This window comes from Panicum virgatum, chromosome 3N, assembly GCF_016808335.1.
Source record: "Panicum virgatum strain AP13 chromosome 3N, P.virgatum_v5, whole genome shotgun sequence".
NCBI classification, from domain to species: domain Eukaryota; kingdom Viridiplantae; phylum Streptophyta; class Magnoliopsida; order Poales; family Poaceae; genus Panicum; species Panicum virgatum.
The window spans coordinates 8,749,690-8,762,244 of NC_053147.1; the positions used below are offsets into that span (position 1 = coordinate 8,749,690).

Sequence of the window (12,555 nt, forward strand, 5' to 3'; positions counted from 1 at the left end):
GGATTTGATTGACATGGCAAAAGAAGGATTATGCGTTTCTGAAAAAAAAAATTAGTTGGATGTGCTTTTCAAGTTTTTTTTAGTACAACTACTCCAAGTTATACTAGTACACTAGCTAGCAGCATCTTATGTAGTTATACTTTCACATCAAAAATACATGACAGTTGACAAAGGGGGGCATGCATTGAACTTTTGGCAAGGTTTTCTCTCAAAGCTGCTCCTAAATGGATTAGGTTGTTAAGGAGTTGGCAAGTAGAATGTGAAAGTGATGGGCTTGACCTAGCTTGCCCGCCCCCCTATTAAGCAAAAGCGGTTTAATTTCCATATGAAAATGGACAGACTTACATATACCTACTATTAAACAACAATCCGGTGACTACCACGTGATTAAACAAACAGATAAAATGAATAATCCTAAAAAAATATGGCAGTCAGTTTGTTGATGCTACTGTGTAGACTATCAATTAGCTTGTAAAACAAAATATTGAGCACCTACTTTGAAACCTTTACCTGGGCCATTTGTGGACACATATATGTAGACTTTTGGGCTGGGCTAGGCCAAGGCCTAGGCCTAGCAGTGCGGTTTTCCTTTTATAAACTGTTCTTGTCCACTAATCCCATTTGCAGTGTCATTTTCGCCAGGGTTGTTAAATTGCGTTATCAGATGATGTCGATAAGATCTGCCTGAGCTTCTATAAGGATCAAGGAGCCTGTATACAATACAAAGAGGGAACGAGTACCTGTAATTCAACTTCTACAGCGCGTCCTGAAAACTTTCTGTAAACTCAACGCTATAGTTTTGTGAAGACACAACTGAGGAAGCACTTTGCCAAAAAAAAACTTTTTATCTAAAAAAACTATGAGTTCTACAGGCCCTCAATCTTACTATTACTAATTGGAGGCTCCCCACATGAAGCCATCTAGGATTCTAGGTGGACACTCTGAGAAAATAGAGAAATCCTATAAATTCTTATAAAAATCAGAAACATCCAACCATCAATCCAACAACTCTAATTATAATAACCATCGGATCTGTTATTTCTTATTAAATTATCCACCTCTGCCATTATGAAAATAGACTAAAGTAACCCCCTAAACATGTATCTAAATTACCCACCTCTACCATTATAATAAAAATCTAAAGTAACCCCTTAATTTTTGTGTAAATTACCCACCTTACCTATGCTATTATAAAAATAATACAAATCTCCTCTAAATTTACATATAAATTATCCAATTATATCATTATTATTACAAATTAAATTACTCATAAATATGAATCTAAATTATACAATTATAACAATATATTAAAGTGCACCAATATAAAATTCTAAATTATTATTTCTATCATTATTAATATATTATTAATATTATTTATATAAAAATGCTACGCATGATATATGTCATCGTATATTCATGTATGACGGAAGAGATAAGAATACTAATTCACAAACAAACAGTTCAACTAAACATATATTAAATACATATGGAGGTGTGGTGCAAAATAAAATCTTTTGTATCTACATAATGATAAATATATATTTTAGAGTATGCGTTAGAATATTTAATAGATGAAAAGAAACATATCAAGTGCAAACCAACCTCTTCGTGCAAACCCTGCAAACTTCAATTTGAGCCACTGGATCAACATCCAACGGGAGGTGCAGAGGGAGTGGAAGGGGGATTTGCAAAAGTGTAATTATCCAATCCAAGGGCGGGTTACCCAATCCCCACATGCCCCTTGGATGTTGATCCGGTGGCCTAGATTGGAGTTTACACGGTTTGCACGGAGAGGTTGGTTTGATCCTGATATGTTCCCTAGATGAAAAGAACGTGAGATAAATAATTATAATTATCGACCTAATTCTTATATTAATTTAATTAGCCCGTGCGGGAGCACGGATTGATAGACTAGTAATACAAGTTGAGGTATCAAGCAATAGTTCTAACATCATTCTTTGATGAAATGGAGGTTTAGTTTATCCGCTTAGACATTGTTTAGCATCATATTATGGAAAAATTGCAGCTTCAAAGGCTCCACTTGTCAGAAAAATCAGGTCAATAAGACATATCTTCCTCCCCCCGTAATCCAGACAGAATATCCTAGATGCTTCCTTTGCATAGAGATAAACATCTGGAAAGTTCCTGAATCTTGTGACTGCAAACCATTGAAGGCCAGAAGGAAACAGATCATGATGCCACTCTCTCTCTCTCTCTTTCTTGAGATCCACAAGCTGGAGCATGGGAAGTGCCACGTCGCCAATTTCTCCTCCTGCACGAACGACCAGAAATCCAGAATAAATTGTGATGGTGATGACACTTGTGCTTGCCGATCTTCTCAACCAACACTGTAGCCAGCGAAAAGGAAGGAGGCAAGGAGCTCGAGAGGACAGGAAGGAGGGAAAGGGCATCTTTCCTCCTCACCTGTCACCCACAACTACTCTAAATATTTGGTGATGACTTGTTGCTCTCTCATTGGACCACCAGCGGCAAAAGAAAATGAAAAAACAAGCATAGGTTGAACACAGGTATTTGATGAATACCACCATTTTTAATTTTTTTGTGTAAATCTCTTGTCTTCGAAGTGTGTCACTCTCTTGGTGGATAGGGCAGCAATAAATACTATGACCCGTTTCAAAATATTTTTCATTTTTTTACTTTAAACTAAACGGCTTGAAGCGGCATACGACATGCGCAGAGTACATTTCATCAAGAGCTACTGAAATTTTTCCAGTTTACTTTACTGGAAAGAAATGTCGTTACTCAAAACTTACTCGGTACAAGTAAAACCGAGTCAATTATTTTAAAACGTAGGTTATATTAATGGAAGTGCTTATGCATGGGAGAGTAAGGAGCTAAGAAAGTTAAGCGTCAGAATTGCAGCACTATAACTAGTGGCATCATAAAAACAAACTTGTAAATTTTAACTTTATGATTATGCTGATATAGATCAACTGGATATTCTAGGTGTGCCTTGTTATATATGTTTTTGATGACCAAATTTTATTGATGACGAGCAAAACGCATGATCACATATACTCTGTCTCACACGTACTAGGAGAAAAGGAAATTTTCCATGTCTTGCACATTGTTCTTAAGAGCTTTAATTTGTTACAATGATTATAAAGTATCAACAAGTACTTTCAGTTATTTTTGCCTTGAAATTTTTTTGACTGTCGATCAATGGAAGGTATTTACAAAAGTTAAATTAAACTTATATTCGGTCCCATTTTTGGTACTTGGTTCTACGTTTTTTACCACCAGATACTTTAGTCTAGGTACTTTCTACTTTAACTACTGTACGATTCTGTCAGATGGACGGCTCTTATTTTCACAGTTATTGTAAAAATTCTCTGGAGGACACGAGTGACCAAGAAGTTTTTTACCCCCAATATGCAGACGGCGTTGCATTGTCGTCTTCATTTTGACTTTGTTTAGGGCGACACGTACATGGACAGGCCACACTTTAGCTTTTTGCACGATTCAATCTGTAGCAAAGTGTGTGCACGCTGCTCTTCGGCCGCCCACGTACCACGTTCTGCTCCGTACCATATCGCTGAAATCACCGTACTTCTTTGTGGTAGGCAATTTTGAAAAATTCGTCAAAATGGCATACGCTGACGTATGTATATTGGGGGAGCTACAGTACGGTTTCCGTCAGGATACATTAAAAAAATGAGATTTCTTTCCCTTCAATTTATCTTATGATATATTATCAATGATATATTATCAATCACTATAAACTACTGGTCAAACTTTTGCAGGCACCATGTATAGTTTTCTTTTATGTTTATCAAGCTCAGTAATACCTTTCGATATATCATCATTGGCTGTTAATTGATGTTTTTTTTACATTTGTATGTTAAAGGATAGGGATGGGAAGAAATGTTTTCTTTGGGTCTAAAGCCACTCGAAACTCTTCTAAATGAGGTGATCTAATTGAAATCAGAACCACCCATCCTAGATTACTTGAGGGTGTATCTGCATGGATTATAACTTTCAATTAATTACTATACAAAATCAAGTCATGCCACATATCTTAGATTACTTGAGGGTGGACAGTGAATACATCGAGGGAATGCCAGAGATTCACTTTTTGCCGTGCAAGAAAGAAGAAACACTTGGCTTCTACGTTCCACTAAATGTTTACCATGTGATCCCCACTCTTCTCCCGCCAAAAGACAAGGATAAATATAACCCGTGTTTTATTTAATGCAACCGCAGGTGAGCAGCTAGTTCCTTGTTAAAAACATGAACAAGCAAATCGACAGCTGATGCTTTTACCACGAGTTAATAAAATAAAGATTGCAACTTGCAGCTAACAGTTCCATAATTACACACAGCAGGAAACACATTTCTCCCCCTGCAATTAGTAAAAGCAAGCATGTTTTGACCAAACCAAAAACATGTTTCAATCATCAAACTTAAAAGCTTAAATAATTGTGAACCTAACGATAAACATTTTTTAAGAGGCTAAATACCATAATCTCTAATTACACACTAAAATTATTATTTTTCTTTGTTTCTAATCGTCTTCTAAAAGTGGGGGGAAATTTTGCGCGGTGGTCGGCAGCCAATCACACGGGCAAGCGACGGCCACGTGTCCGTACAGCAGCCGCGTGCGCGCGCCCCAAACGCGCTGCCACCACCCGATCACCGGCCCGCTCCCACCGGTCGCCGCCGGTCGCCGCCGCGCACGCACACGGGGTGGTAACGGGCTATCACTATAGTAGTGGTCTCTTCGTAGCCCAATAAATTTTTTAAAATTTTTAGTTTAAAATTACATAAAATTTAGAACTCGGTTTTTAAATTTTCAGTTAAAAACGTAAGGCCTTTGCCACCCCACGGATAAATACCAACCAACCCCCTACCGTTTGCGCATTTCTTCTTCCCCTCTCCTCTCTCTTCGTCCTCTTCAGATCAAGAAACCGTGTCCTAGAAACCATCGAGATCGCCCTTCCCACCCCTCAGATCGTCCAAAGACGGCGGCTTTCGGAGCTTCCCGTGCTCTTTCCGGCACGACGGGTGGTTCAGTTTCCGGATCGGGCTGCTCTTCTTTTTCTGGTTGCCGGCGAGCAGGCGGCGGCGGCCGTCCTTGGATCGGGAGTTGTTTGGCTTGTTGAGGTTCGGAGATGGTGGCCGAGGCGGAGGTGATGCATCAGGCGCCCGTGCCCGTGCTGGAGGTGCAGTACCACCGGTGCGTGACCAAGGGGGTCGATGAGGTCGTCGGGATGTCTGCGGCGGCGGCGGCGGCGGTGGCCACGCCGGCGGAGGTTGAGGTCGAGGTCGAGGTCGCCGTCGAGGTGCCTCGCATGGTGAGTTACTCAAGCTCGCCCTATCTGTTGTAATAAGTCATCTTTGTTTGGGGAATCGTCAGACTGAGAACATTTAGCCCTTTTTGGAGGATGCAGGGTTGCTTGCAAGTTTGTGATCAATTTCATGCTAGGTGTTTTACGAATTACTGTTGTGATAATATTATTGAAGTGTGTAGGACAAGCTCAGGAAGTTCTCTTTCCATCTTCCTTTTCGTTTTGGGGGGAAAAGATCTGCTTGTGGACGCAAAAGTCTGATACACTTGCTTGAGAAAAGTAGCTCCTTTCTAGGGGGAGGTCTAGTGTGGTGGTTGCACAGTTGTAGCCCTCGGGGATGAGAAAGTGGGTGGTGAAATTATTGGACCCATATCTGTAGCTGTGGCGCGTGGTGGTTGTTGAGTTGTGATACATGCTTTTGCAGAAGTTCCAATTATCAGATGAGTTTGTCCTAATGGTTCTTAATCTCATCATTAACCTTTGGCCTATTGCTGCAACAGAAATTTCGCCGCTCCACAGTTTCGTAGCCTGTTTCAGTATATGTCTGGTATATCCTTACCTTACCTGAATAGGTGCGCAGATTATCAACTGAGTAGACTCTTAATCTTACCAGCAAAAATAGGAACTTCTTTGGAAACTGACATAGTTAGGCCTTAGAGGCGTAGACACAAGGCGTTAGCTTGTCAATTAGGATGTAACATTGGCTAAACTTCTTATTGCTCTCTACTATTCGACAAACGAGGCACTAATTGTCTTTGCTTTTGGTATAGGGACTGGAGCAGCCTGATGCTGCACCGAGTGTATCTGTGGAGATGCTACAGTTTGTGCCCAACATCCGGTCTGGTAGCTTTGCTGATATTGGGCCTAGGAGGTACATGGAAGATGAACATATCCGGATAGATGATCTTTCTGCTCATCTTGGCTCGCTGTTGGTCTGCCCGTTGCCGAGTGCCTTCTATGGAGTAAGTGATCTTCTTTTCACTGTTGATGCTTGCTCATGTTGTATATCCTCGTCAACACCGCTTGAAGCTCTGAACTGATCAATTAGCTGCACCCACCTGCATTTCAGGTTTTTGATGGCCATGGAGGTCCAGATGCTGCAGCCTACATGAAAAGGCATGCAATGAAGTTCCTGTTCGAGGACAGTGAGTTCCCACAAGCATCACGAGTCGATGAGTTGTACCTTCAGTCTGTCGAGAACTCTGTTCGCAGAGCTTTCCTGCAGGCTGATCTTGCTCTGGCTGATGATTTGGACATCAGCCGCTCTTCTGGAACCACGGCACTCACCGCATTAGTCTTTGGGAGGTAAGGTGCACTGTGGTAATTGAAGTTGGTTAATGGTTATTGCTGTTACTTGAATCACATTGGCCTTGTCTTAACATGCCTAGGCTTCCCCTACCTTGCAGGCAACTGTTGGTTGCGAATGCTGGGGACTGCCGGGCAGTCCTATGCCGGAAAGGTGTAGCCATGGAGATGTCTCGAGATCACAGGGCTAACTATGTTGAGGAGTGTGAAAGGGTTGCCGCGTCTGGAGGATACATCGAGGATGGCTACCTCAACGGCGTCCTATCCGTAACCCGAGCCCTTGGGGACTGGGACATGAAGACCCCTGATGCCTCGGCTTCCCCACTCATTGCAGAGCCAGAGTTCCAACAGGCCACTCTCACTGAGGATGACGAGTTCCTTATCATGGGTTGCGATGGGATCTGGGATGTGATGACGAGCCAGCACGCGGTGAGCCTCGTGCGGCGGGGCCTGCGGCAACATGATGACCCCGCGCGGTGCGCGAGGGAGCTTGTCATGGAGGCGAAGCGGCTAGAGACAGCCGACAATCTGACTGTTATTGTCGTCTGCTTCGTGTCGGAGCTGGGCGCGCAGCAGCCGGAGCAGCCGGCGAGGCCGAGGGGCTATAAGAGCCTGTCGACAGAGGCTCTGTGCAACCTGAGGAGCTGGCTTGAGACCGACCACCGCTAGAGGAAGAGGGTTAGCATGGAGGAAGGACGGATTGGTTCGGGATGTGTAAATACAACTCGCTGACAACACTGGTTGACGACAGATCATGAGGCGCTGGGTTCTAGTTTCCCATTTGTTGAGGCTGCTGCGCAGTAGGCAGGTCAGCAGCAGCAGTAGCCAACAGTTTTGTAGGTTATTTTTCACTTTGTTCCTTTTCTTTCGTTTACCCCTTAGTGGCCGTTGCTGTTATTGTTAACACTTGACACCTCCCTGTTGTACATATATCTATTGAAGCTGTTGCCATCTGTGTATGGTTTATTTGCAACTACCTGTTGCTAGTTGTTTCGTTTGTGATACCGGACCTTCATCAAAAGCTCATTTGCTCATGTCAGCCTCGAATTGCTTGGTGGATAGTGTATAGGCTATAGCCTATACGCGCGCCCTGAAAGCCGTGAGAGCCTGTGTTCAGTAATGTTCGTGGCACTAACCAGGCGTACGGGCGTCCTGTCTCAGTGGTGACTTCGTCAGTCCCACTTGTAGCTTCATCAATGTCAAGGTCTCGCTGGTCTGGGTAGGATACGCGAGCGTTCCTCATGTGGCATGGCGAAATAGAAAACCAGATGAGCAGCAGCCAGCAGCTACGCGCGTGGTTCATTCGGTTGGGGGTACATGAGCCTTAAACCTGAGTGAGAAAGGAGGGAGCAGGCACAGCCACTGCATTTGACCACGCAGGTGCCAGGATAACGCAGCGGAAGGTAGCGACGGCGCTGGCTGCTGGGGAAATCAATCAGCTTTGTCTAGTTGAGCAGGTAGCAGATGAAAGTGGACTTGTAGGCACCTGTGCCAATCACAAATAATTCACTGGCGACCAGCGGGTTAGATAAGTCAAATTGGACGACAAACTATGGGTTCGGCTGCCAAATCCACGGGCATACTAGCAGATATTCAGGATAATAGCCAAAAACGCACAAATAAATCGAACATATATAAGTGTGTCAGTCAGTTCCAAGGAAAAAAAACGAATGGATATCGATGGGTAAGTACCAATTCAGTCAAATTACTACGAGCACATCCTTGTCAAAGTGAGTTATCTTTTGCTCTCCACTATCCCCACACCAAGGCTAAATACACGACAGGAAAGATTGCCTGTCCTCACAGCCTATGGAGGCGCAGAAGGAATATAGCAAGCGACAACGAGGTGTCACGGTCGCAGGCATTTCGGCTCCACTGAAATTGCCCAGGTGCAGTTGGTTTAGTAGCTGGTTCAGTAGCGTATAGTAGATAGCAACGTGTATTTACTATTGTCTGTTCAGGCATCAACATATATCCGATCTTGTGCAGGGCAGCAGCTGGTCCACACAGCTTTCAGAGAGCCATTCTTACACACCTTGTTGAAGCTAAATCGGCATGGGTGTCTGAATGGACCTTCCAAAAGGGAGGAAGAGATCGACCATCGAGTCGTACTCCTCTCTGCTAACCTGAGCTGCGTTCAGCATCTGCAGCACATCGACAGGGAAACAAATCAAGTGTCTCGAAAGCAAAAGCAGATATTTGAGAAATATCATCTTCTGAGAAAAGTGAAATCAGGTGGTCACCTTTTGCAGAAGCTTTGAATTTGAGATGACAGGAGCAAGGGCAGGAAGCCGGTGAACGGAGAGCGCATGAAGCAGTACCAGAACCACCACTTGCCACTGCCTTGATCGCAGAGAAGGGAGCGGGTCAAAAAATGACATCGTGTCGATCAAGTAGCCCTGGTAGCAAATAGGAAATCACATCACATAAGATATTCAAAAGGCTCCATGCATACTGGTATCAAGCTAACCTACATATCAGTGCATATCTATTCTTGGTTGGGCTATTATATTGGCATCCGACTCTCACCAGAGTGATCTCCAACTTTGAAACCGGGATCTGCAACCTCAAGTTTGATACAAGTACTGGCAGGGCATTGCAAACACATGTGTCTAGAGCTCTTCTTATTTCCCCCGAGTGCCCATCTTTCAAAACTATCTTCTCAGGATATTCCCGCCCATTGGCAATCAACAACTCTTCCACGGAACCCCCATCAAGCCCATACACATAGGCCAAAGATGACCGGGAGATCCATCCAAATAGCGCAGCCCATATTGTTGCAAAACCGGATAGCTGTAAAGAAATTCATGTTATGCTGAGACTGAATCAAATGAAGCAAAAGTTGCTTAGTTTTTTTTTCTCTCCAGAATACTCACTGTTAGACTGAAACCTTCTGGAGGCGTGTCATGCCAAGAATCATCGACCTCAAACATGTCTGTATCCAGAAGCACAGTCTTCTTAGGCCACTTCAAGACATCCCTATCAATTTCAGGTTCTTCATCTCCGCCACTGCTTTTGTCATTGCTGTATTGTTTCTGGTGAAGCATGTCAGGCAATATGATGATTCCAGCCTTTGAAACTGAACTTAAAAAGGTACAAGTCAGTACCAATCAAAATAACAAAATTATGTGCCTCAAATTATAGCAATATTTGAATTATAGTGAACATATGCTCACCTGCATCATCTATTTCTGATGTGCCTGAAGAAATAGCTTCTGCCGCCTCAATAAGTGCAGCAGCACAAGCCTCTGCAGATGCACGCCTTAGTGAAATGTCTATGCCTTCCTCAGACTGTTTTATACTACTTGAAGGGCTTTCATATAGTTTGCTTGTTTCTAGAACACTTCCATTCTCATCCGCCCATGTCACAGACTGCATAATGCTCTTAGACCCAGGAAGCTTCATTGAAGACTTCAGTACAGGTTTCATCTTCTCATCACTTGTCTCATCTTTTCCAGTGCTCACTGCTTCACTAAATTCTTTGCATAGCTGCTCAGCGTAAGCTTGTGTTGAATCTTTTGCTGCACACTGAGATGATGAGGCGTAATTGTCTGTCATTATAGAACTTGACAAGTAGTTATACTGATTCATCGTCCCTTGCTCCATGTTTGTCGAAGCATCCCCAACAATGATTGTACTTGTAAAGTCCACCTCATGCCCATCACTTCCACCAGGCCTTTTTCTAGACTTACTCTTCTGTGACTTTGATGACGCTTTACTTGTTTTTGTTTTCTCACTAGCCCTTTTCTCTTCCAGAACTACATCCTCCAGTTGCTTTGCAATGGAATCAGATATGCAAGATGACAACATATTGTTATCTTCCTCCTGCTTCAGCATCTTTGATGGGGTTTTAGTTGTCTCCTTTCTAGGTGGCTTTGTATTATCACTAAGAGCCATGTTGCCCATCTTCTCAGCTATTACTTCTGAGCTCACATGTGTTTCAACTGATGGAGATGTACCTACCATGCCATCTTCACCAGGAGCAGCATTCCTAGAATCCACATTCTCGATTCTGGACAGCTTAATTCCAGCAACTTTGTTCTGCATAGCTGGCTTTTGCCCTGAAAACAGAACACAAGCTCACTGTTTCTTCAATTGTTCGAAATTTAAGACAGGCCGAACAAAGCGCAAGAATGGAGTTAAGCATCCTTTCATGTACAGAAATGTGCCTGCAAATAAAACTACCATTACTCTGGTAGACATTGTACAAAACCATAGACCAACCCATAATGTTTTCAGAATCCTAACAGAATGTCAATATTCTTCAAAGCGCAGGTTCAACCGCCTCAGTAGCACAGTCATGCTGTTTAAAATTTAAAAATGCAGCAATAGATATCAAGATCATTCCATTGGCTAAAACGCAAGGTGAAGTAACCTCCATTATGGAGCCACGATCAGGATTCCACGCCAAGGCTAAAACACAAGAGAAGGCAACAGTACCTAGCTATTCGCATCCTTCCATACTTCAAATCGCAATTATAAAATCGAATGCAGCTATGAGCAAGCAAATTATGGGATGCTCACCTTCGGTAGTGCGGTCGCGGCGCGGGACATACCCCTCGATGGCATCCGAGGGCCCAACCCAGTCCTGCAGCGTGACCTCCCCTGACCCAGAGACCTCCTTCTCCTTGATCTCCAGCTTCCTCCCCCCGTCCTTCTTCTTCTCATCCGCATCGCGAAACCCTAACCCTTGCCCCTCCCCGGCGCCGGCGCCCTCGACGAGCGCGACCACGGCGTCGAGCCGCTCGGGCGGGACCCCGAAGGGGCGATCGGCAGGGAGCGACGCCGCCAGGGCCGCGGAGGCGACGAGGCAGCGCTCGGAGCAGAACCTGCGCGCCTCCTCGAGGTCGTAGACGCGGTGCTCGCGGAGGGAGATGTGGAACCGGGGCCCGCCGGCCGCGGCGGCCGCGGGGAGCGGGTTGGGGCACGCGGGGTTGCCGCAAGCGTCGGCGATGGTGCGCTCGGTGACGACGTCGTCGTAGTCGGCGCGGGAGAGGAGCGCGGAGGCGGCCGCGTGGAGGAGGGCCTCGTTGGAGGCCGCGGCGCCGTCGAGGAGCGCCATCTGGACGCGGAGCACCGCCGAGGCCACCGTACGCACCGACGCCGCCGGACCCGCGGCGGCGGACGCCTCGGCGGGCGTGGAGCTCATCGTCGGGCGCGGGGAGGGAAGGTTCGAGAAGGCGGCGAGGGGTTTGGGGAGTTGGGCCGAACTGGGGGAGCCGAGCTGTGGAAGAAGAAGCGTTGCAAAAGAAGCGTCCTGCGACTCGGCCTATTTGGGCTCTTGGTAAGGCGGTTCTGTGCGGTCTGGGCCGCATAGCCCAGCATGCTTTCTTCTTTTTTTTGGCCCCGACGAAACAGCCGGGCCTTTTTGTCTGTTCTGGGCTTTGGGTGGGCTAGTTTCTTCGAAGTACTTAACAATTGCTAGTTTATATCCATTTCGCTCCTTTGCTTTCTTCTTCGTTGCGCTTTATTGGCAGCTGAATTTGTTGAGCCAGAAATGGTTGGAATTAAAAAAAATGCGGGTAATTTTTTTTTTGCTATTTTACATGGACGCACCACCAAGTTACCTTAGACCTAAGCTTCCTGCAAGCTTGATTTCGAAGTCTGCAAAAGTGGTTACAAAAGGGTTTTACCAGTCAATGTGCAAATTTTCTAAATTGATTTAAAAGTTCCTTAATTTGGGGGTTCTCTATATCAATATGACCGTAAACCCATAGACTTGTCTGGGTGTGTCATTTAGGTCTATGGACTCTCAATGTTTAACAGCTCTCACCTTCCCTCCACAATGTATGGATCGTGGCTCTAATGATCTTCACAATTCAATTTGATCTTTATATATTATTAACTTAAAATTATATAAAATTAGATCTCAGCTCTTTTAAGATCCAGCCCTTAGATTATGTACATTAAATTTAAGACCCTCATGTAATTGTATCAAAGT

General features: G+C 44.6%; 2 protein-coding genes across 2 annotated transcripts; one reads left to right on the forward strand and one right to left on the reverse strand.

Moving 5' to 3' along the window:
* Window positions 1-4,880: 4,880 nt before the first annotated feature.
* LOC120664174 (probable protein phosphatase 2C 47) lies at window positions 4,881-7,590 on the forward strand. Its single transcript, XM_039943228.1, has 4 exons — window positions 4,881-5,315; window positions 6,080-6,271; window positions 6,379-6,614; window positions 6,716-7,590. Exons 1-4 carry the CDS (start codon window positions 5,133-5,135, stop codon window positions 7,281-7,283), a joined length of 1,179 nt encoding a protein of 392 aa, XP_039799162.1. The 5' UTR covers window positions 4,881-5,132; the 3' UTR covers window positions 7,284-7,590.
* A 626-nt stretch (window positions 7,591-8,216) lies between these two features.
* LOC120664173 (putative RNA polymerase II subunit B1 CTD phosphatase RPAP2 homolog) lies at window positions 8,217-11,854 on the reverse strand. Its single transcript, XM_039943227.1, has 6 exons — window positions 11,139-11,854; window positions 9,791-10,675; window positions 9,491-9,693; window positions 9,144-9,407; window positions 8,858-9,013; window positions 8,217-8,758 (listed from the first exon to the last, which is right to left on the reverse strand). The coding sequence occupies exons 1-6, from the start codon at window positions 11,761-11,763 to the stop codon at window positions 8,660-8,662; spliced, it is 2,232 nt and encodes a 743-aa protein (XP_039799161.1). The 5' UTR covers window positions 11,764-11,854; the 3' UTR covers window positions 8,217-8,659.
* Between the last annotated feature and the right edge of the window lie 701 nt (window positions 11,855-12,555).